The sequence below is a fragment of the Dermacentor albipictus genome, unplaced genomic scaffold (genome assembly GCF_038994185.2).
Source record: "Dermacentor albipictus isolate Rhodes 1998 colony unplaced genomic scaffold, USDA_Dalb.pri_finalv2 scaffold_23, whole genome shotgun sequence".
Classification (NCBI taxonomy): domain Eukaryota; kingdom Metazoa; phylum Arthropoda; class Arachnida; order Ixodida; family Ixodidae; genus Dermacentor; species Dermacentor albipictus.
The window spans coordinates 1,633,972-1,658,483 of NW_027225577.1; the positions used below are offsets into that span (position 1 = coordinate 1,633,972).

The following is a 24,512-nucleotide window of genomic DNA, read 5'->3' on the forward strand; positions in this document are numbered from 1 at the left end:
TCGCCATTGCCCATGCGAGTGTTGCTCCGTTTGCCCTGTCATCCTCTGTCATGTGAATGCTAGCTGCAAAGTGATCCGATTCAAGTCGCATGTCACATGACAGACTGTGATCACTATGAATACAGCTTTATCAGCATCCCCAAAAAGGGGACAGAACTGAACTGGAACAGCGCTGGCAGAAGATGTGGTGTGAATGAATCATGCATCCATAAATGGAGACTGTTTATGCGAAGATTTTAGTGTTGTATGCAGTTACTTCTGCAGGTTATATGCACAGATTTTTTCTTTGCGGGTTGTTGTAATTGGGGTGCTGACTATATGCAGAAAAATATGGTACTCAATGAATTAACAAAAATTCACTAATAACATTTAAATTACTTTACGGCATAGCTTGCAATTTATCAATTGTAGCCGGTGAGCTTACAAGACATATCCACTTAGAATAAATTTTCAGGATGACACCAGTTTTGAGATACTCATTTTTAAAGTATATGACGAAATACACGGAAGTTTCAGTTATGGTGCTTTTGTGATTCAATGCATAAAAGAGTGTTTTGTAAAAAAAAAATGAAGTGGAACAACAGTTAATTTCTACTATGAGTTTGATGGTGAATATCTCAAAACTCGTGCCATCCTCAAAATTGTTCCAAGTGGATGTGCCTTATACCCGTGTCACACGGGCACATTTGGAAGGCCTTCCAGTCGACGGCCTTCGAAACGGCAGAACTCTATCGACTCAAAGGAGTTGTCGCGCTGCTACACGGCACTTTTGAAAGGCCGTTGAGTGGTTCCGGCGTTTCTTGCCAAATTGTGTGGCGTTGCGTATCTTTCTTTTCGTTTTCATGTCACAAAAAGTTAAACAACATTAAAACCACTTAAAAGCACTATAATTTCTTTTATATTTGTTTATAGATTAAAACAATTGTTTATACATTGCCTTACATGTATGTTTAGTTTTTAAGTTGTTGAGTAGCGAAACTGCGGCAACGTTTGCGTCGCTACACGTCGCTGTTGTCGAGAGTGTCTGTAGTTCGCGCATATCAAGTGGCAAAAATACTTTATTGAATAATTGATAACACTCAGATATAGTATCTTTAGAGCATTTTGGTTTGATTTGTTCTTTCTAACCGTGAGTTGGAGCACACTGTGAACGAGAGGGCATGTTCGCGCCGTTTCCGTTTCCGTTGCTCAAAGGCCATCGAGATTTCGATAGAGTTGTAAGGTGCTCCGTTGGCTCGATAGACTATTGACTCGGCGGCCTTCGAAACCGCCCGTGTAGCAGCTCGAACTTGACCTTTGAGTCAACTGACTATCGGTTGGAAGGCCTTCCAAACGCCCGTGTGACACGGGTATTACAAGCTAAGCTCACTGGCTACAATCCATACATTACAATATGTGCTGTAAATTAAGAAGTTAAATAGTGTTTTTTTTTAATTCCTCGATTGTTTTCCTTACTGTGCAGGCAATGCCTGCCTCTTCAAATAATACAGCTTAAGGATGAATTATGCTATCTGCTACAGGTAACTTTCAAAAATTATGTAAAGCCTTGAAATGATCACTCTCTATGTACCACTGTAATGCAATGCAGTAAAATGCATAGGTGTGAGATAAAATTCTTGTATTACAAGCCTGCAATGCTGCTGGCAATAAAGATGTAACACATTCGGGAAAAAAAGAAAGAGAAGACTCTGGATAAGAGAAATGTGACAGTGCAAAGAACAGAAACATGCCAATATACTGTTTAAGGAGTAATGCTGCAACCCATATTAATCCAACCTATTCATTCTTTACAGCAATGTTTATAAATGTTTATTCGAGGTTGTCTCAAACCTAGGTACATGGTACATATCAGTCTTCTTAATCTTATAAGCTTCACAAGGAACTCGAGTTTTGAACAGGCGCCATCTATCTTTCACAACTTTTTACCAGAGAAGGTATATCTTAAAAATTAACCTTTACTAGAAAGATTAAAATGTATGCCAAGAAGCATTAAGAACGTAGAACAAGGCAACTGGCAATATAACAATATGCAAAACTGACAACCAGTTTTGCTAACCACAACAGCTATCAGCAGTGTCAGAAGCAACAAATATGAGAAGCTGCAAAAGTAAGAGCTACATTGTTGACACAAATCAGTTATCACTAAAAAGGCACACCTTCTTCTTCTTTGGAGCTGTGACGGTGGGAACACTGGCTTGATCCACAGGTGGTGCATCCACAGGTGCTGCATCTACAGGCACTGTATCTGGAGGCGCTGCAACCCCGGGCGTAAGCCCTCTGTCACCACAGTCTGTCTGAGCAGCGTTAATCACAGGCTCCGCAGACATCACAAAACTCGAGTAGAAGGCAGCTTCGGCAGCATCGAGGCTTGTACCGTCCAGTTTCTCGTCCACCTTACCGTCTACTTCTGTTTCGTCTTCTTGCTTGGTGGCAGTCTCCACAGGTGCCTCATCTGTTGACATCAAAAGAGGATAGATTCGACAAAACACAGTTAATAGCCATTTAAAGTAGGGTTTCCTAAAATGGGTTCCAAAGGGGAAGATTTTTTTTTTCATGAAATCACACAATGAAGTAGCCAGTGGCAAGACATGAATGCAAGAGATTCTCTCCTCCCACAAAAGCATGCTGTGCCTCCTTGCCATCCTTTAAAGGGCCCCAGAAACGGTTTGGACAAATTTTGTAGACGCGTAGGGTACACCTGGAGTTAATCATTCGCAACTAAATTTGTGTGAAACGTCTCATGTTGAGAGAGCTACGGACGATTTCAAGTTACCCTCCTGCACAGTCATGCATTTTCTCCTCAACTCGTTCGCCAAGTGATTGGGGCTAAGCTCCGCCTTCACTGGCTCTGCGTCATGATTGCATGTTGTGTTGTCGACTTCTGGTTCTCTAGGAGCGCGTGCACAAAGCCTCTCCAAACTTTCCGCCAGCTGCTTGGCAGTCGACCTCAAGCGAGAGCTATAAAATCAGCATGCGTTGCGAGCATTCTGTTGAAGCGCCGAACGTGTCTGGTATTCCAGTAACCACAAGCAAGCTGGGCGTTTCGGCAGATGGCTGGAAGCGTAAACTAAAGCTAATGAAGGAACTTTAGCGTAGACGTACGTGAGCGGCCTGATCGGTATGCACGGTCCAGCCACTTGTTGGCACAGAGCTTAACCAGCCAAACAAAGCGCTAATATTGCTCTAACCAAAGGCAAAACATTTTGAACATTTACAAAAACAACGTGTTGATGATTACACTCCTGCAAAAAATTTACACCAGCAGCAAAGAAGAATAGATTTCGTTACTGCTACAGCGTATGGTTGAGCTCTGTGCCACCAGGTGGCTGCACCGTGCAGACCATTCACATTTGTGCTTCTGCTCATCCCGTTAAACGGCACAGTCAAGCGGCCAGGCCCTGTCCCCTTGCGCGTGCCCTAATACCGGACTTATGAAACACTACTGCGTTAGTAATCTTGTGGTGCAAAGTAACAGCCACAAACGCACAAATCCTGGCACCGATCGGATAGCGGCAGTCTGATGCGCTGCAGCTAGATCGTTCGTCTGCTGCCTTGCAGAGGGACATGATGTCGCAGCTTGACATATTGCCAATCACTACGTTTGCAGTCCACAACGCAACAAAGTCGAATCATAGTGCTCGCGTAAAGACTGAGACCGACTCTGACCGTGAAGCTCTCAACAAAACTGAGTAGGTTGTAACACAAGAAGACGACGCTTGCTGTATGCCGGAAGTGCTTAAGTGTAGTGAGAAATTGTTCTTGTGCATTCTCTTTCTGTTACTTTCTTTTTATAGAAACAAATGAACTAACATTCCAACTATTACGAACATCATCAGTTCACCATAAAGGTGCCAAAAATTATCAATGACACGCCTTGGGCAGCCAATCGGATAGCTCGCCCTAATGACGTCATATGGGTGATCTACGTTATATGGGTAGGGGCGCGGCTGAAACTTCCGCCGAGCAGTGTGCTGCGATCGGCAGCAGTGTACATGTTTAAAACCTCGTAATAAATTACACGCTTTACGCGGAGCACTTAGATGCATCAATTAATGATCAGAAGGACCTACTCTGACGACGTTTATACAATATTGTCAAAATAGTTTCAGGGTCCCTTTAATAACACAAAGAAGCAGTTTTTTGACGAACTGCACAGACAAAGAATATAAATGCTCTAGTAGTGCAACAAAGATAAATACACTGCCATCCCAAGGGCACTGACACAAGCTGGCTGGTATTTGTCAGTCAAAAAGCATAAGGGCATGGGATGAAGCAAAAAGACAAGCTTAAACGGACCTGCCGAGGGCCCAGTTGGCATACATTTTCAGCCAAGTTTTGCTGTTGTACATGGTTCATGGAGCTTGAAAGCGAATCGTGAAGTCACCTTTCTCTCAAACGCTTTCTTTTCAACGGGAAGCCTTGTCTCACTCTCTTCTGGATGCTTTATTTCGTCATTCCCTTAGGCAGCTGCTACTGGCCGATAGCTGACATCAAGCTGCAGTCAGCTACATGGCGTAGGTACCGCGGCTGCCGCAGGGTGCTGCCGTGAGTATACTGGCTAAGCGCACTACGGCTCGCTGAGAACAACTGCGTTTGGCTTGTGCTTAGCGCGTCATAGGCACCAAAGATGGAAGTTGTGGCGTCTACGTTAACATCCAAAATGAAATTTGAACTGCGCGCCACGGTGACATTTAGAAGGCAGAGCGTTGTGGGCACGCCCCACTGTGCCATAGCCTTCACAGTGCAAGGCACTGATGAAGGAACGGGAGCACAGTGGATGCAGTGTTTGATTGCCAATAACTCCGCTTATGCTGAACACATTGAAGTACTTTTTGCGGCAAAGTATTTCTGAAATAGCCTATTTTCATTTCAAATGCATTTCTCCACTTCGATTAAAGTGATTCAGGGCTCCTTTAACCAACTCGGAAAGTACTAACTTCAGGACATAACTTTCAATGAGATAGCTGTAGAGCATTCCAGGAAACATACAATTCAGCAGCTTTTTTCTGCTAGTCACATAATCATTTTTTCTGCATCCTAAAGAAAGTCAGCAAAATATGAGAAAAAAAATCCCACGACCTGCCTGCGTGCACATTGCGACTGCAGTGCTCACAAATTTTCCCCACATGAACGCACAATGCATTTAGTCTGTATGCTGCCACTTAAACAGTGACAGGGCAGTGGCACAGATGTTGGCTGCGTGATTTACACCAGTGATGTGCCAGCCTCACAGCCGTCCATGATAGTGATAAGCAGACTAGACAGCACTCCACGCTAAATGCACTGTTCAATTATTCGTGGCACGTTTGAGACCACTGCAATTGCGACACGCAAGTGGGCATGTCATGTGCTGTTTTGATATTTCGCAGGCTTTCCTTATGACACAGAAAAAAATTATGTAACAGGCAGGAAGCTTTGGTCTAAAGTTAATATTTGTAAAGTTGGTTCATTAATCTTGACTAATTATGCAATTAAGCACAATACAAGAAATAGCTTGACTCGCTCCATACACTAGCCAGCAATATGTATTCGGTCGTGTTCACCTAAAGTACACTGGCACATTTTAAAATTTTCACTCAAGTTAGCTGCAGCTCCATAACAATTAAAAAAAAAATCTGAGGGTGTACGTGCCAAAACAATAATTTGATTATGAGGCATGCCATAGCAGGGGAATTTCAGTGAATTATATAGTCACCCTTTTAGATTAACTAAACTGTTCAATCTACCAAGGAATTCAAGTTAACTGGGTTCATCTTCACTGTAGATGTGCTGCGACACTGCTGCATAATGGCTTAATAAAGTGGAGATCTGGGCAAGTATATAGCATATCAGCACAAAAACACACACGAGGACATGAAACGACAGATAGCAGTTTATGTTTTAGTCATTTTTTGTCCTTGTGTGAATTTCTGCGCTGATATCCATTATGGATTTGCATAATGGCTAATTTTTTTCATTATTCTGTGTCTCATACAAGTAGCTGTAGCTACTGCAAATGGCTACTATCTTAACTTTTATGTGTACAATCTTTGTATACGCTCCTCAGAACTTGACCTCACCTCACGATGAGTCCACAATAACTTTCATAAAGAATCGAAATAGAGTTCACTCCTCATTTAGTGCCCTTCACACTACAGCACCCAAGTTCTTTTCCTTGACCCCGGACAAACACTGATTGGTGATCCTAGCACAACAACACTATATCTACATAACACCCGACCACGAGGGATACCGTTTAACACTTAGTCCAATGTGGAGCCATTGCTGCTCTCAGCCACTGTCCTACCTGTCTCTGGTGGTGGAGGTGGTGGTGGCTGGAGCAGTAGCGCAGCAGAGGACTTGTCAGAATTCACTCCTGTGTCAGTCGTAGGAGAGGTGGAATCGAGCGTGCCGCTGCTGGCATCTGTTACAGTGGGGGACACCCACTGGGAATGGCCCGTTTCCTCGTGCACATAAAAATATCTTGCGTGCCCACTAGAAACAGTGAGAAAGAAAAGAAAAGAAGAAAACCACAAGGTAACTCCACCTGCTCTGCTAAGCAGTTGCGTTATCTCTGCTCTATTCCACCTGATTTGCTCTGTGAATCTTTTGAAAACGGAGATACATTGGAATGTTCGTTGATTTTGATGCCTCATGCGATTACGTTAATTACTAGGTGGATTAGAGAAAAAAAAAATGACTTTGTTATGCAGGGCGTAAGAACTGACTCCATTTTTATGCCCTGCAGACAGCAAATGTCCATGAGACATTGAATTATCATCCTTTGTCCCTGAAGGCCTTCATCCAGACCACACAAAAAGCACATGTTCATGTGAAAATGTGATAACATATGGCGTGAGCACAAGTGCATGCAGTATAGTTGCGCTGGAAAAGTGAAGTCTGACGAATTAGGTAGCGTTGTAACAGTTGGCAAATTATACAACAAAGGAGAGACAGCAAAGAAAGCAAATACAAAATGGAAACAGTAGTCCCCCTTTTTACCTACCCAATGAAACAACCAGTGCGGCTGGTGTCACTGAGGTATAGCTCACGACACTTGCCGTGAACATGTTATACAAACTGAAGCTAAGCAGAAGCACAGGTAGTTGCATACAACACATGTGACTGTCAAAGAATCTGGCTGTTTTTTTTTGTTTTTTTTTGTCACTACCTGTGGAAGACATGATATTTAACCAGTATATTTAACAAGAGTGACCTTGGTAAAAAATTTATCAAGTAGTACAACTGCTAAAACATGACTGCATAAATGCAAAATGCTTATACATTTTCTTTTACACTGTAAATTTTCATAAATGTTGCTCACTTCACCTTAAAGTGCATTAGAGACTACCAGTGCTGCAGTTCTCATTTGTCCACAAGGTACTGCCCCTTAGTAAGCGTAACGAAAATCGTAAAGTGCTGCATGTACAATAAGTGTAGACACAATAATGTAGTCCTTATTTATTAGATGTATCAGATTTACCAGTATATTCTAGGAGTTATAATGTATGTCACATATTATTAACGTCTATGTTAGGACTACCTTCAGGTATAGCACAAGGAGCAGTCAGTTTTAGAATTGCACATAAAAATAAGCACACTGTGGTAACTATTTGAGCAATATCTCCCACCTGGTGATATTGAATTCACCAGCATCCTCTCTATAGACCGAAAACTTGCAAACCATTGAGATCCCATCCACACATATATGCAGCACAAAAGTTGTGAGCTACAGATCTGCTGTTTTCAGAATTTCCTACCTAAAGCCTCTTGGAAAAAAATTAACTGCTAAAGCGTGCTACCGTTAAACAATCTTGAATACTAAAGCTGCTACTCTCAAAAGATTTAGAAGGCTGCTTGATACGCAGCCCTTCGAACTGTACTCTACATATGTATGTCCTCGTTGTAAAGCATTTTTTTTTCCATAGGCCAGGGGTTCTCAAACTTTCTGGCTTTGGGGAACCCCACCAGTTTTCCCAAAGCACCGTGGAACCCCTCCTCTCTCCATCTTTTCCCACAGAAGGGGGAGGGAGATGAGGTAGGGCTTCCCCCCTTGAATTCACTAGTGTTTGAGCGAGACATATTTGAAGTAGCACCATCTTTGCGTCTGTGTGTGGCATTTGACATTTACAGTTTAGCATGTCATCTTTAATCTTGGAGGCTCTCTAGAGAGAGACTCCAACAGAGACTCCTTCTTCATCAAGAGAGAGACTCTTGGTGAGGAACTCACAATAATACAAAGACAATACGTAAAGCAATTATTTATTGCCGAGCCGCAGTGCAGAGCATGCGCACCATAAACAGCGTCTTTACACAAACTAGAGTGTTGGACGCATAAAAATTGATTTTATTCTTTTGCAAAAAAAATATATTTTTCAAGTTACTCATGCTGCAGAATGGTCTTCGACGTGCAGATATGCATGCAAATGCTTGTGGAGCTTTTTTAGCTAGAAACCAACGCAGTGTGGTAGCAAATCAGCCTGTATCAAAACTGCACCGTGCCGATACCGATGCTCTTCAACCAAAAACCACGCATAAATGTGCCCCATGTTTCTGTTATACAATATGCTGTTTAAATGGTCACTGTTTGTTGCCAAGAAGAGTTGACCAGACAGACGGCGCTAAACTCTGAAATGGCTCTGAGCTTGCAGAATGTTTGCACTGATTCCTGTTGCGTTATAAGCCACCCTTGCGAGCACGTTTGAAAAGCGCTCAGCATGGCCACCGTGGGCCTGCAAATGACAGTGATAAGTATTGCACTATGCTGCCGCGCGAATGTACAGATGTGGAATGCAATGGCTTTGTTAAATTCAAAATGCAATGCAAAATTTCTTCTCTAAACAGATTGATTGTGGAAGTGAATGGAAGAAAACGAGATGGGTTTGGATTCGTTCTGATCGCCCGCGGAATCCTAAAATCCGTTTGCGGGAACTCCTGGCTTCCACAGAACCACGTTTGAGAACCCCTGCCATAGGCTCAAGTACTTAGCAAAGCAATAAACAAGGTGACAAAAGTGACATGTGCTATATATGAGTCTTACTTTCTTAGCCTGAAAACAAATCTGAAAACAAATCCAAGAACAAAATACCCGAAACTTGCCAACAAAAACAAGGCTCCAAAATATAGCTCCTTGTTATTTACCTGCCAAGTCACACACACAGTAGCCCACTTGATATGCCATCTAGGCAATGACTATGCAAGTGCAATGGTACCGTGGGACCCAATGGCTTATCGTTATACCCAAGATGTAATGGTGTTTATACCTAAAGCCTAAAATGATGACATCCAAGCGCTTCTAGAAAGAGATGGCAGGCGTGCGTTGTGCTGCACAAGACCCAGTCCTATGATGCAGCAGTACGGTGAGTCGTTTATAAGTAACATGGCAGCAGGAAATGATGTAGCGTCCTCTGCCCGATGACACCCCATGTCCCACGGAATTCTCAGACAAAGCAATGTCCATCCGAGGCATTGGTGTTACTCCCACAAGAGGCACCCGCACCAGACCACAACTCTTAGGGATGTCTTATTCGAGGCAATCCATTGGCAAACAGCTGCCACTCAACTCTGAAAAATTGAGTGCTCTTCACAGGCTTGGTGTTCTTCCTGTCCAGTAGAGAGCTGAAACATGACTGGTTACTGTGAGTGACAATTTGAGCATAGACAGAAAGCTCTTGACAAAATATACCCAAGCTTCATGGTTTATCTAGTAATTAGACATTACAAACTACTGTCATGACCTACGGCCATGTGAAAATTGTTTGAATCCATCTAAGACGAGAATAACATGGTACGGCATTATATAGTTATGAAGTAGCAGCTGCATGGAACACACTTGCATCCATATTTTCAGCTCGGCATCATCTGCAGCTAGATCGTCCGCTCTCATGCCACACAACAGCCACACTCTCATGGTGGCCGCAGCACATGCAGTCAGGCTGCCCTCTGTAGTGGGTAACCTCCAATAATATGCATTTTGGCAAGCATTACAGAGCAGTTGTTGAAAGTGCATTTCATGTGGTTAGCGTGTGCCATTAACCTAACCATGACCCTTTCATTTAGCTGGCATCGCACAGGGGAGGATTAACAGCAAACAATGGGATCAGCTATTCCTCTCATTATCAGCCGGGATTTGATGCCACGAGTTTGTGTTCAACAGCGCAACATGGTAAGTGTTAGGCCTGGCTACTTTGACATTTACTGCCAAGCTTCCTCATGTTTGGCACCATGCCTTCAATTGAATTATTCACCACTGTCAGCCATGGCGATGACCCCACGCTCGTGATTCTTGCCAATGGCTTCGAAGTGTGGAAAGCACAGCAAGTATCTAAAGCATTGCATAATGGTGTTTCTGAAAAGTCAACTTCGCCGCAATACGGTGGTGTTACATGTTTAAGCATACCAAGAGTGGAAAGAGGGCGCTGTGACGGGACATATTATATGTTCCTTAATTACACGTGCGCACGCTCACCATATCTTGTCACGGTATGAGCATTGATACGTCTAATAACTACACTGACAGGCCCCTACAGCTATTTTGGATGTGGCTGTTGCAATTTGAGCCCTTGAGGGCAGTAAAAGGCACGCATTTGTTTTTCTGGACTGCCTGACCTTTCGGATGTATTCGCGGTCCCCATGAAGTGCGAAAAATCAGATGTTGACTGTAAATTGTCTGTGGGGTCAGTGGTGGTCCAATGAAGCTGTCTAAATAATCAGGCATCTCCGAATTATCAGTGTCCAAATAATCAGTCAGTGACTGTATATACCGCAAGCCACAACACTAAAATTCGCTGAACCTGTTGATGCAAAATGTTTAACCCTTTGACGGTTTTTGCCGTACATGTACGGCGGCGGTTTTCTGTCCCGCAAGGTCTTTGCCGTACGGGTACGGTTTCGACCCTCCGTTTGAAATTTCGCGCCATAATGACGATGCACGCTTACTGGGAGGTGCTGCCACCTCTTAGGTCTTACGAGAAGCGTTTGAAATTTGTGCTACCTTCTTGGGGAGATAAACAGAACTGACTTCAAGCTTCAGCGCGTCGCGCAGACTGCGGCCACACCCCTTTTGCGGTTTCGGTTTCGCCGCGTGATCGCAACGGAGGCGCGCGAAACGTCATTTTTCTCTTTGTCGGCACTCTCTTGCAAACGCTGTGGAAGTTGATTTCTATCTTGATTGGCGCTGCTCTTAGCTTGTTTATAACCGCCGCTCGCGAGGTATTCTCGCTCTCAGCGGCACGCGCTTTCGCGGTTTCGGTTCCGCCGCAACGGAGGCGCGCGAAACGTGATTTTTATCTTTGTCGGCACACTATCGCAGGGGCGATGGAAGTTGATTTCTATCTTGATTGGCACGGCTCTTAGCTCGTTTATCACCGCCGCTCATGAGGTATTCTCACTCTCTGCGGCTGCGCGGAGACTCGTGTTTCAAGGAGTACCACAATCTAAAATACTATTGAACATATTGCAGTTCTGAATGATGCCGACACCAAAGTACTGTTCCCTAATTTTTTTTACTATTTATTCCCGACTTTATACATCTTGTACATTCAATATCCGCAATAAAATAATTTGACCACACGGGAAAGTTTTCTTCAAAATAATTCGACCCTCAAAGGGTTAATTATGTTTGTTTACACATGTCTGCTCTTTCTTATAAAGTTAAGCTTATTGGTACTTAATGAGAAATAATTGCACCATCAGTACAAGAGATGACTGTTAACCCTGTTCCTATTAAAGTCACACATGCTCTTGCCAAAACAGTAATGAAATGTATGGCTGTATAAACAATGCCTAGAATAACAGCACTAACAAGTATACTTAGTCATGTCAATATTTTATACACTAACACTTACAGGGTGTGCACTTTAGCAATACATTCAGGGAAATGTTAGCATTCATTATTGTTCTTGTTTTCTTTAATTCACATGCTAGGTGAAAACTGGGAAGATGTTAACAGCAGCATAAAAGGCACACTAGTATAAATGTAGGCACAAGTGAAAAAAATAAAACACAAGGCAAGTGCAAAATTTCTAGAAACAACATTTTTTTTTTATTGAAGAAACAATTTAAATATGTCATGAATGTTTGGATTTCCCATGGTAATGAGACACGAAGCTGCAGGTTTTCATAACCAACTTAAGGCTCAAGTATGAACCCACAATTCTCGTAAGCATCTACCAGAACCTAATGGAGGAGAACATGCAATGCATGCACACATCACAAGTTGATTGAGTGATCAATTGATTGATTGATAAAATGTATAGGGATGCTCGGCCCACTCGTGTCCCCTGAATGCTGTTTCCCCACATGGCTCTTGCGTCTCCTAACAATCAGCTTCCTTGGTGGCCCATGTGCAGTGCCCACATAGGTGGTTGCACAATTGTACCAGCTGGTGCGTGATATGCTGCTCACACCACGATTGCACACATGCACGTCCGTTTGTGAGACTTCACCTGCGAATGACTTAAGATGTCCAGCATAATACGAACATATTCATTCTATATCTTGTTGCGGTGAATTGGACTTCCTCGATTCTGCAGGGCCATCGGCATGTTCCAATGGTTGTAATTCAGCTAGCTGGCATTGGCACGAAAAAGCCACAATAAATGCACCTTTGATTGTTTGCGCTACTGTGTTGTTAATTTGTCCCAAGAGCATGTTTGAGACCCCACAATTAACTGATTGATCAATTCGTTGATTGAATGATTGATTGATTGTGTTAAACATCCCAGAGCCACACCTGAAATATGTTGTATGTCATAGAGGAGAGCTTTTAATTAATTCTGACCGTCTGGCGGTTCCTATATGCAACAAAATCGCAACTTAGAGGTAATGAACCTGCAGCAGCATGTAGAATGCCCTCAACCATCGACTCACTGTGTCAGGCAAAAAGAAAAGCCTATCTAGATAAAATGCAACTACTTTCTGTGAAACTGTCACTGGCAGTTAAAATGCTAGAAGCTTACGTGGAAGCAAAAATGGTTTGTAGCATTAAGGGGAGAAGACGCTCTTCAAAAAACATTTTTGAAATATTTGTACTAGAGATTTGAAAATTTACCCACTTACAGAGCATTACAAGTAGATTTCAAATATTTCATTAGTTCCTGTGTAGCCACTATAGTTTTGAGTTATGTCCTACACAGTAGCAAAATAGAGTGATTTTGTGGGCACTCTATTGTGTAATAAATTTTTGTAAATAGCATTCTGCTGTAACTTATTTAGCTCTTTGTACACCACTAAGTACTGATATCTATTCAAACAGTATCTACAATTACTGTAACTATAAAAAAAATTCGGACACTTCAACTAATTTTTGCCACTATCACATGAAAATAACCTTGTACATTTATAATTGCCTTATACTAACAAAATTAGGCATACATACTCTTGAAGACATGTACAGTGCTGAAACCAACTTGAAACTGCAATATCTCCCAGAAGTAGTTGCGAAAGTAGAATTCTATATTTCCGGGAATCGAGAAAAGAATTTAGCTGAAATGCTCTAATATTTTTGCATAGTTCCAATAATTGCACACTCTGTTTGGCTAGATATCGACACTTTGTGATCTACAAAGAGCTAAACAAAGCTACAGCACGATGGTTGTGAAAATTTAGTACATAATAAGTGCCCACAAAGATGACTATATTTTGCAATTGTGCACAAGAACTAACAGCTACACAAGTACTGACATATTCGAAATATGCGTAGAAAACTCTGTAATTGACTGAATATTGAAACTTCTAGTACAAATAACAATAAAAAAGTTGCTTAGGGGAGCGTTTCCCCTCAAAGCGAATGGTACAGAAAGGCATGTTTCTCTCAGACACTAAAGGGGCCCTGCAACAGCTCCTTTTCACCCTTTAAGGATGTGGTCATTCTTCATCTCTACAGTGTCAGGATGTGCACTTGTCCTGACATTGTGAAAGCTACTAATGGCAGGTTTGTTTGAACAGCTGAGTAGAGCATGCTTGCAAGTATGGCAATGATGTCCGGCTAAATCTTTTGAGGCAATGAATGAGCTAAACTGAATATGACTACTTTTAGCAATGGCAAAATGTGCTCGAGATGTGGTCAGGAGTAAAGAAACAGCAAGTAAAATCGTCAAGTCCCTTTGAATGCAGCAGTGGTTCGCAGTGACTGCTTCCTTGTGCATTAGTATGTCTCACAAACACCTCATTATCCCCCCTTCAAAGTGCTGATTGACAATGCTACTCACACCATAATACGTCCAAGTAGAACATATAGGCACAGACACCGAGAGAAAATATTCGGTTAGTGGCATGCTACTTACTTATACAATATGACACAAATAATTGTGAAAAATTAAAAAAATCATGACATGCCATGCACTGCTGAAGCTTATTACAGAAATACATAACAGAAAATACAACTAAGTGAAAAAAACTTATCTCGCAGCATAAGCAGGAAAAAAAAAAGGAAATAGACATCCTGTACCAAAAAACAATTAATAGCATGCCTGCCACTTACTCTCTTGCAGGCTGGACAGAGCACACAACAGCAACATGGGATCAGCCAAGGCACGTCAACCTGTTCAGAATACGCTGCACAGTTGAGCTCACTTGCAATGCGCCAAAGTCAAATGCAGTGTGCTGTAACCTGACAAAGTGCTGTAGGTATGAATCAGCACTATTTTTCTTTGCTGATTTCCTCACAGCACTGATTGAAAGTGACAGCTCTTCACTAAGGCATTAGGTTATTGCCTCCAAAACACAAGCCCAAAGGTGCGTATAGTCAAAAGCTATTTTGTGCAGAAGATATTCACGCCGATTGCACAAAATCAACACACTGTATAGGCAACACAAAAACTTCGCAGCTATCTAACAAGTAACACATTAAAAATGCAAGGCTTTTTAGCACTAGAAAGTGTAAGAAAGAGCCAAATTTGTACTTTGAGTTTCAAATTTGCACATGGCTCAACTTAATAAAACTGAATGGGCACCAAAGAATAGTATTTGGCAGTAGACAGCACCTATTTTGCATTACCAGCATGTGTACCATATATATAAGCTCTGTCCTGCCCATCCTTCATTATGCGCCAGCCTTGCCTACTGCTCAGACAAGAAGACACAGATCAACATTTACAAAAAACTGTTGCCAACTGCAACATTACCCTCTTTATTTTTCCCCCCATTTGTGTGAAAACACCTGCGCTACGTCTGTAGCTAAGGCTTACCCAATTGTAGCAGCCTTTCCTGGTAATTCAAGGCTTTAGAATAAGCAGAGTTAGTGAGAAAAACTTTTGAAATGAGAGTGTAAAAAACACATGGTGCCAATGGCAGTTGACACGGTGGCATGAAAATCTTTTGCCTTGGCCAATATATTGAAATCATTTAGGAGCTTTTTGTAAATTGCTGGTGCCACAGTGGAGTTTCTATTCCTGAGCATTTTCTGCTCCACAACACCAAGATAAATACAATGGAACACTTCATTGATACGTTGCCGTTACGAACGTTTTCCCGGTGCCAATGTTTGCAAACAAGAACACGAAAAATGAACCAATAGAGTTATGCACCTTTTTACCGGTTCATATGGTCACGGAAAACACGATTTTTCGGAACCAACGTTCAGTATGTCACAAAACTGCGATCGTATGATACACATTCCGGTCGCTATATCCGACGTAAACAAGAAAATGCGTGAGACGCGTGCAATCGAGAACAGTATATAGCTGCCCACTGTGGCAGCTTCACCGCAATACTTACCAGCCCGTCTCATGTGAAAACGCTGGCATGCGCTCAATTTCTCATTTCGGTACCAGCCAACATCATGTGGGGTCATCGTATGCGGTATTCCCAGCTATCACCGCCAATCCTATTGCAATAAGCATCTTTGCCTCTGTTTCAGAGCGCATGGTGCCATCTGAAGCGTAGTACACGCTTTATTAGGTGATAACCTAAACACGCTGCCATTCTCTGCTGCAGGCTGCGATTGTATACGTTTTCCGGTCACTAGATCATATGTGAACAAGAAAAGGCGTGAAGCACACGCGATAGAGAACAGTGTGTAGCCGCCCGTCTCACATGAAAACGACGGCGCGCACAGTTTCTCATTTGGGTACCAGCAAATCTCCGCCTGGGTCGTCGCACACAGCATTCACAGCTATCGTTGCCAAATCTATTGCGATAAGCATCTTCACATATCTGTTTTACGGTGCGTGGTGCGTAGCATATGGTACGCCTTTAGTAGGTGGTAATCCAAACACGCCGCCGTTACCTGGTGCAGGCGGTGAGATGTAGGCATCGCGTCTCACTTCGGCGGCATCCGGCATCGCCCACCAGCTGAATTTCGTTTCGGTTTCTCGTTGCCCTCTTAAAACACTATGCAATAGGAAAACAACCAAATGCGTCTCGGGCTGCCAGAGCACCACCAGCTCGACATGCATTGGCATCTCATGCCGCAACGATCCGCGTATGTGCTTCACATTGGGTAAATGTCAACAGCACCTGAATCTGTCAATCTTTTTAGTTACTTCAAATCCTACGTTTTTCTCATGTTTCTTCCCAAAACGTATGAACGAGGTTCTACTGTACTGCCAACAACATGTGAATGACATCACAGCAAGGTTTAACTGTGCAGAGATGCTGCAGAAGGCGCAGATTGTGAGTAAATAACTTGTGAAAACACACATAAAAGCAAATGCACAGTCAGGAACAGAAGCTTGTAAACTATGCATGATGCAAAAACATCAGACTTTCGTCAAATTCAGCCTGCATAACCAGGGATTGAGCGATGCAGTAAGATGTTTGAGTGCACAAATTCAGTATAACTGGCGCTCCTCAGTTCGAAGTTACATGCATGGATCATGGCGAAATTGAGTGCTTTCTTCTGTGGCTGCAGTTCACAAATTTTTGTTTCCGACTGTACCTTATTTACACTGCTTTCTTGTGAATCCCTGCGCAGTATGAATTACGAACTTTCTCAAGAAGCAGCACTCTCAAAGAAGGTTAAAATGTGAAGTGTGTCCTTACCTATGTCGTCCAAGTTTGGCCATGACAAGTCCAGCAGGAACTCCAGAAAGCCCAGCAACTTGTCGCTCACTGGTTGCAATTTACCACAATGACAGCGGGTGACGAGTGAAATGTCAGATCAAAAGATGCAGGAGACGGTGAGGGAAAAGAGCAAGGGTGGCATGTGACCGGGGTGGTGTAAGAAACAGGGCAAGAGGATGTGGGTCATTCGTAAGTGTACTGCAGGGAGAGGAGTTTGTGGGAGCATGGAAGGAGCCTTCTCCCAGAAAAAAATCGAGGAGGAGGGCTTCTTGAGCTCGTGAGGAAAAAAAGAAATGAAACACAGCAGCAGCAGTGGCAGCAGTGAGGCACCACCTCCCAAGCCAGCCTTCCCGCCCAAGCCAAGAAGACCAGGCTTCATGAAGGCTCCTGCTCAGGCTGCAAAGCGCAGCACCACAAGAAAGGAAGGAGAAAAAAACAAACAAGTGTAATACAGTCGTAACAGCACATTTCTCTCCCTCTATGTGACAAGTAAGACATAACTACCCTCTTCACCAACCCATTCTTTGTCCCATTCTTTTATCGACCCTTTATACACCAGCTCTCATTTGTAACAGCATAAATGACACCATAACCCCTGCTGCTGACAGCAGTAAGCAAGGTCAAGAGAGGCAAGAGACACCGTACCTGTCCCAGTGCCTCTGCCAGCCAGGCGGTAACGGTTCTTGGCAAGGTTCATCGCTCTGTGTTTTCTCGGCAGCCTGGACCAGTTGGTGAAGCTCAGCAGCAGCAGCACGAGCATCATGCAACTTCTGTAGGAAGTAGTCAGAGCCCAATGCACCAGCGCGCCAGTCCTCCATACGAGTCTGTGCAGAACAAACAGAAGAGAAGGACATTTACACTCATAAAAAGCATGAAACAGCTAGTCACTGTACAGTCATGTTTAGGTACAAAGTATTTCACAGTGTCTAACAAGGTGACTAAAGGACACACGAGAATGAAGCGTGAACTGCCAAATGTTTGCTTCTTGAAGTAAAGAGCACAAATAAACTAAGGTTTCAACACAGAATAACAAAAGTCCCAGTTACCTCAAAGAAACAAGCAAACAAAACATTAGAGTCAAAAGTCACTGCACTTTTTGTCAGAGCCTTGAGAGTCTCTGCTAGAGTGTACCAGATGTCACTATATATATGGTGTTGCAAACAAAGAAAAAGAACCTAGCACTGACTGCTACTGATGTGCTTGGTGTGATCTGACAATGGGTTAAAGCACTAGGCACAGCTTTGCTCGCTTCTCAGAAAGCACCTCTGCACTATCACAAATTGAATGACATCTGGAGCACTTCGACTGCAAAATTATAGATTAATTTACGCATGTTTACAATGTTTTTTTTTTTTTAAGTGAAGCTTTTTGTTGCGGACCTCGCCATGTTTCATGATCATGGGCGCTGCGGCCTGGCTGTTCTCTTGCCGAATAGGCCAACCAATCCCAGCAGAGTATGCATGCCGCTGGGTTCCTTGCACCAACACCAGATGGCACTCGCCTCTGCTCATCCGAAGTGCTGGCTGTGCAGGAACCAGAAAGCTTTCCTTGGTGTATATGTGGCCGCAATGCATTAGCCTGGCTACAATGCCTGAGTAATAAAAGCCTTCCATGTCACTTGGTGCGGACATTCAATAAACACAAACTTGTGTTTCGGCTTTTTAGCACTCACACAAAGCTTCACTGTATGTAGATTCAGGGTGTCTACCTAGCTGACATTTCCGAATTCCCTGATCTTCCCAGGTTTTCCCCGAGTGCCTTTGCGAAATTCCCTGAGTGATGCAGAACTTTGTTTTATGTCAAGATGGGCTGAGACCATGTCGTCCGATGCTGTCACTCTAGAGTAAGCACGTAAAAAAATAAAAAATGACATAATCCAGGTTGAATAGTAAGCAGTAGCATTTATTCAAAAAGAATATAGAAGGGAGAGGTTAGTAATATGTACACCAAATAAAATATCTGAAAAAAATGGTAAAGCCCATCACAAATCGAGTCAAACATTTTCAAATACGAACACGAATAAAAAGAGATGCATACCGAAGCAAATATTTTCGAATATGAGCTATTTCTATAAACTGATAGCAAGCCCATTGGCAAGAGGCCTGAACTTTGTCACAAGTGAGATTCTCTCTCAGCAGCTGGAAAGTCAACCCAACTGTCCTGACATACTTTCAGACCATGCACAACCCCTCAGTGTTGTATTTCACTGCTTTAAAGAGTTTATTTTGGTTTGAATGAGGGACACCAGCCCCTTGGCGTCAGCTAACACTTACCGCATTTACTTGAGCCTAATGCGGACTTTTTTTTTCTGATAAAACGGGTCCAAAAATAGCCTGCACGTTAGAATCAAGTACGACCCTAAATATGCGTTATCATACCGCCATCGGTATTTCAAAATGGCTGCCTCGCACGCGCTTCGAGCTTAGCTGCCGTAACTTCCTCCATGTGCTGTAGTACATGCACTTAAGTTAGTGCACCGTCCGTCTTGCCGGTCTTCCTGTTTTCCGCATTTGCTCTAAGCATGGAAGTGCCGACTGCAAAGACATGCCAAGTTCATAACGATGCTGCAATCCAAAGGAAAGTGATCATGTGTGCAGAGATGGATGTAAAATGGACCCCATCACGGGCGTTCGGAGAACCCGAAACTTGCGTGCGAGACTGGCGCAAACAGGAGAAGCTTTCTACTACGGTGGCTGCTTTGTACAGTGTGGCCCTATACTGGAAGCGATTTGCGATGAAGACAAGAGTCTACGCATCTAGGCGCATCATACTGTGTTCTCATCACTTAGTCCGCATTGAAGCGAGAGTCTGCACAAAGGTCAATTCGCTCGCTCCTGCCGCTGCACTTCCCCACTCCAGTGTTTTGATAAAGTGTTTCCGTGGTCATCGCGCAAGACGTGTTCATGCTTGCTTGTGCGCGTGACACTATGCTTGTTAATTTAGTTAGTAAGCGAATGTTTAAAAGTTTACATGGCTGATAAAACTGCTATCCTTACTTTTTGTATAGCTGTCTACTAATTTGCTATCGTAATAGATGCTTCGCCTTACGGTCGAAACTGCGACTTTTTTAATTATCACACCTTTAGTGTACTGGGAGTAAATCTTCATTTTTTCAAATGAGAGAAAGCTGTATTCCGGTATGAAAGAATGAGGTGCGCAGTACTGTAAAGGACTTTTCTTTTTTTTTTTAGGTTGCGGCAAACAGGTACGCTATAAAATCGAGGGCAGGTGTGTTTTTTTTTCTCTTTTTTTTTCTGTTATGGAAAACGGGTGCGCATTACAATCGAGGGCGCTTTAGAATCGAGTAAACATGGTAGTTTCTTTAGCTCAAGCTCTTTCAAAGATGCCTCAGCACGCTTCCTTTCCCGTCCATTCCTCAATGCGTCGGTCCTTTCTGTTCTCACCCTTCTTTTGCTGTGCGTTCACCCCTCGGACCATTTGAAGCATCCTCTAGGTCAGTTGTACAGTCAACATCAGATTTTTTTTACTTCCTAGCGGCCGTGAAAACGTCCAAAAAAATGAATGCACATCTTTTACTGCCCTTATGGGCTCAAATCGCCACAGGCATGTTCGAAAAAGTGAAGGCCTGCCAGTACACTTTTAGACATATCGGTGCTCGTACTGTGACAGGAAATGGTGGGTGCATGCGTGTATAATTAAGGAATACACACTGGGTGCTGTGACAATTGCCCCCTACATGTGTTAAGCTTCACCGCTATACTTTGTGCATGCTTCACTGCTTAACATTAGACAGTTTTAGTATAGCGTACGCTATTCCATTGCGTACGCTAAAAAATAGCGGGTCATCACTGCGCATGCGCTGAACGCTAAACGAAATAGCGGGTATAGCAGGCGTACGCAACGCAAACGAGTTAGCGTTAGCGTTTTTGCGGGGTTTGCGGAGTTTGCGGGAAACATGGCGGCGATCCCGGCTGCCCGCTTCGAATTGAATTTGGCGTTGCTTTTGTAAAATGCACTTCGTTTGTAGCAAATGACTGTGTAAACGGCTTTCGCTTAGTCTCAGGCCGCTTCGACGACAGAGTATTATGGATAACTTCGGGGTGTTTTCGAGATCGCTTCTCGTTTCCAACGAGCCGAAGCCTAACGAAAGAAACGTTTGAGATGTTAGCGCCACCTATCGCTACAGGGGCGAAATAGCCGCAACGACGGAATATGGCCTCAGAGATCCGAAGATATGGTCGGCCAACTAAAATTGTAGAAAACGTGCGCCGCTTAGCGTACGCTATTTTATAGCGTATAGCGTACGCTATAGTTACGTACGCTAAACTAAAACTGTCTATTACTGTATTGAGACTGAGCTTACTTTCGAGAACCGGCATACTACAATACATTGTGCTTTCCGAGCTTCAAACCCATTGGCGAGGATTACAAAGGCCAAGTCGGCGCCATTTCTAACAGCGGCGAATTGCCAATGGTAGCGAACATCAAAGTAACTAGGCCTAGTGTTGTTGCGGTGGTGGTTACGGCTGCCAGCGGATCTGCGTGCAAGAGCGCCGGTTCGAGGCGGCGAGATAAGAAAAATGGTGGGGGTTGTGGCTTTCATAAATACCGTTTTGGAACGGCGGTCACGGCAAAAAGTCCAGAAAATCGGATGGCAAAGGGTTCTTGCGTCCAAAATTTCATGCGTTTTTATACACTGACTGTATAGGGTACGTGGTGGTGCCGCGAAGCCGACCGAATTATCGGGCATGTCCTAAAAATCGGGCGCCCAGAAAATTGGTCATTCACTGTACACTGGCAACTCTTCCAGCCGACAACAGGGCGTCAAAGACAATTTGTTACGATTCCTCTCTGTTACTTCAGCCAGCATTAGCGTGACTTTCGTTCCCTTTCAATAAAATTGCAGCTCATTTTCTGATAGAAGCACAAATTCCCAGAGTTTTCCCCGAGTATTTCCAGACTATTCAAAATTCCTGAGCATTCCCAGTTTTCTCGATTGGTAGACACAGTGAGATTCCAACTCTTAGATCTGCTGCATTTTCTTTAGTTGCTAGAAATTTTTCATGGACCTTTGCAGCTTATAGGATTGCTGAAACACTGTAGCGATTGTGGGGTGTTGGAATTGGCCCGCTGCATGCGTTCCAATCCAACCGGACGGGGCGCACTTCAGAGAACTGCGGATAACCGGCAGCCACGTGGCGCGGGGTCAGCTCAGGGGAGTTCTCGAGGGGAGGTAATTGGCGGAACCTCCCCATGAGCTTTTCGAGACGCAAGACAATGTGCTACCCGGAACGGCTCAGAGTTCTACGAAGCCCCTCTGATGTCGGCTCCGAACCATTACACCTGCGTGTGTGTGCGGCACGTGTATGTGAGTCCTCACCCTCCTCCAAGTCGACAGCCCTCATCCTCCTCCAAAAGGGCGGGTCTTCTTGAATGACGTCGAACTATGACGTCGAGCAGAGAGCTTATAAGCAGTGATTGTCGGCTGCTAGAGGGTGCTCATTGTCGTGCACGAGATGTACTAGTGAACTGAGTGCTCGTTGTCGTGCTAGAAATGTACTAGTGAGCTGCGTGCTTGTTGTCGTGCTAGAAATGCACTCGTGAGCTGTGTGCTCGTAAGCTGTTTGCTGTATGTTAGTCTTGCGGGTTCCATATGGGAGTCATGCTATACTGTCGATGCATGTCTTGTCTAAGATGTAAGTATTGTAAACAAATCCTGTTCACCGAGTTCCTCTCAACGACCTTCAACTCCTTCAAATGGTGGCAGAGGCGAGATTGTCCGACGACTCCTACATCTGGTTGACAGCGGTGGGATCGTCCGACAACTCTGACACGGGATAGAACTTGCACATACTGCTGCAAACCAGTATTTGAGCCAGCACAACATACTACTTGCATTGCTGACAATGACATATCAGTTCTGCAATAACGTAGCAATAACAAAATTCTCCATTTAGCACAGCTTTATGCTGCAGAACGTAACTGTATGAAAAGAATGGGCACAAAATATATATCTTACCATAGTCTTCACGACGAGTTCAAAGTAGCTGTTCCTGCAGGCTATGACATCTCGCAGAGGATTCAATTGGTCCGTCAGCTGCTTGTAAGCCTCTTCAATATCCAGCTGTTGCGGAGAAAGCACTAAGTTGGTGAAATATGTTCAATAAATCATTCCAAAAATGAGCACCAGCTGCTCATTCCCAAGTTTCAATAGTCAGGCACAATAAAGAACCACAACACGAGTTATTTTTCTAATTGTAATGATGTTTAATTAAAGGTGAGGAGCAGCAGATAAACAGCAGCCTAGCAGCAGCGAACAGCCCGAGCTCTCTTGCTAATCACAGCACGGGTCGGCGGCGGCATCTCTGAGCTGCTATTGGAAACACAAGGCACCTCTGATTCATTACACTGGCCCCAGGTGTGAAACGGAGCCATCCTGGCGACTCAGGGAGCAGAAAAGATGAGGGGGTCGAAATAAGGCTTCAGCCAGCTAACATGCACTTTCTCCCGACCTCGACAATGAAGGTCCGTTGATGGTCTCAATGATATAGTGCACAGGAGAGGAGGCGTCCATGATCTGGTACAGACTGTGGTACCGGGCAAGTAGTTTAGAAGAAAGACCAGGCATATGAGGTGGTATCCATAGCCACACAAGGGAACCAGCAGGGAAGGTGGGCGTGGCCTGATGACTTTTGCGTCTCGTCTTCTGACACCCCTGATCCTCGCTGGTAAACAAAAGAGCCAGCTGGCGGCAATCTTCAGCGTATCGGGCAACTTCGGAAATAGTTGTGCACTCGGAAGCGTAAGGTCGGTAGGGCAGCATAGCATCCAGAGGACACGAAGGCTCACGCCCATACAAGAGAAAAAAAGGTGAAAACCCCGGTGGTCACTTGTGTCGTGGTGTTATAAGCAAAAGTAATGAACGGGAGTATGGTGTCCCAGTTGGTATGGTCCGACGAGACGTACATCCTCAACATGTCACCCAGTGTTCGGTCGAACCGCTCCGTGAGACCGTTCGTTTGGGGGAGATACGCGGTCGACTTCCAGTGAATGATCTGACACTTGCAAAGGAGGGAATGTATCGCTTCTGACAAGAAGACACGACTCCTATCGCTGAGTAGTTCTCAAGGAGCACCGTGGCAAAGGACGAAGTTGCGAAGAATGAACATCTCAATGTTGCGTGCGGTCGCAGTGGGAAGAGCTGCAGGAGCACCGCGCAGTAGTAGAAGGATTGGCGGGGGTGGCTTACTGGCTGACCATTGTCGCCACTGTCGTAATTGCACACCTAGGTTCCGCGACACTAAAGTCTTGAAGATGTTTGCGTCACAACTGAGCCGAGAAATCTATGAAGCTTACTGTATAAAAATGCAATCTGGCAGCTGTGTAAGCAGCTCTTCAGTGCATTGAGCGATAAAGAGTTCAAATATTTACATGCAAATTTGTGGCACTCACACTCGCATGCCAACGTCGAGTGATGGTTGCCTGATGATTAGCAAGTGTGATTATGATACATGTATAAATGTGGGATTTCCCGGATCTTAGTTGAAGTTCCGCGCCTGTCTTGTGTG

At 43.9% G+C, this 24,512-nt stretch overlaps 1 protein-coding gene across 4 annotated transcripts in view; it reads right to left on the reverse strand.

Annotated features, from left to right (window-relative positions):
• LOC135898895 (nucleolar protein dao-5-like) overlaps positions 1-24,512 on the reverse strand; it is a 56,941-nt gene that overhangs the window by 7,456 nt on the left and 24,973 nt on the right. For 2 of the 4 annotated variants that reach the window (XM_065428099.2, XM_065428100.2), the window contains exons 11-14: positions 22,964-23,068; positions 17,629-17,807; positions 6,287-6,474; positions 2,157-2,452 (exon numbers count right to left, since the gene is read on the reverse strand). In XM_065428099.2, the coding sequence (XP_065284171.1) occupies positions 2,157-2,452; positions 6,287-6,474; positions 17,629-17,807; positions 22,964-23,068 (768 nt within the window). Of the gene's footprint in view, positions 1-2,156; positions 2,453-6,286; positions 6,475-9,242; positions 9,598-14,461; positions 14,522-16,962; positions 17,380-17,628; positions 17,808-22,963; positions 23,069-24,512 lie in introns of those variants that run through there. The other 2 variants (XR_010563446.2, XR_010563447.2) reach the window with 2 other exon arrangements.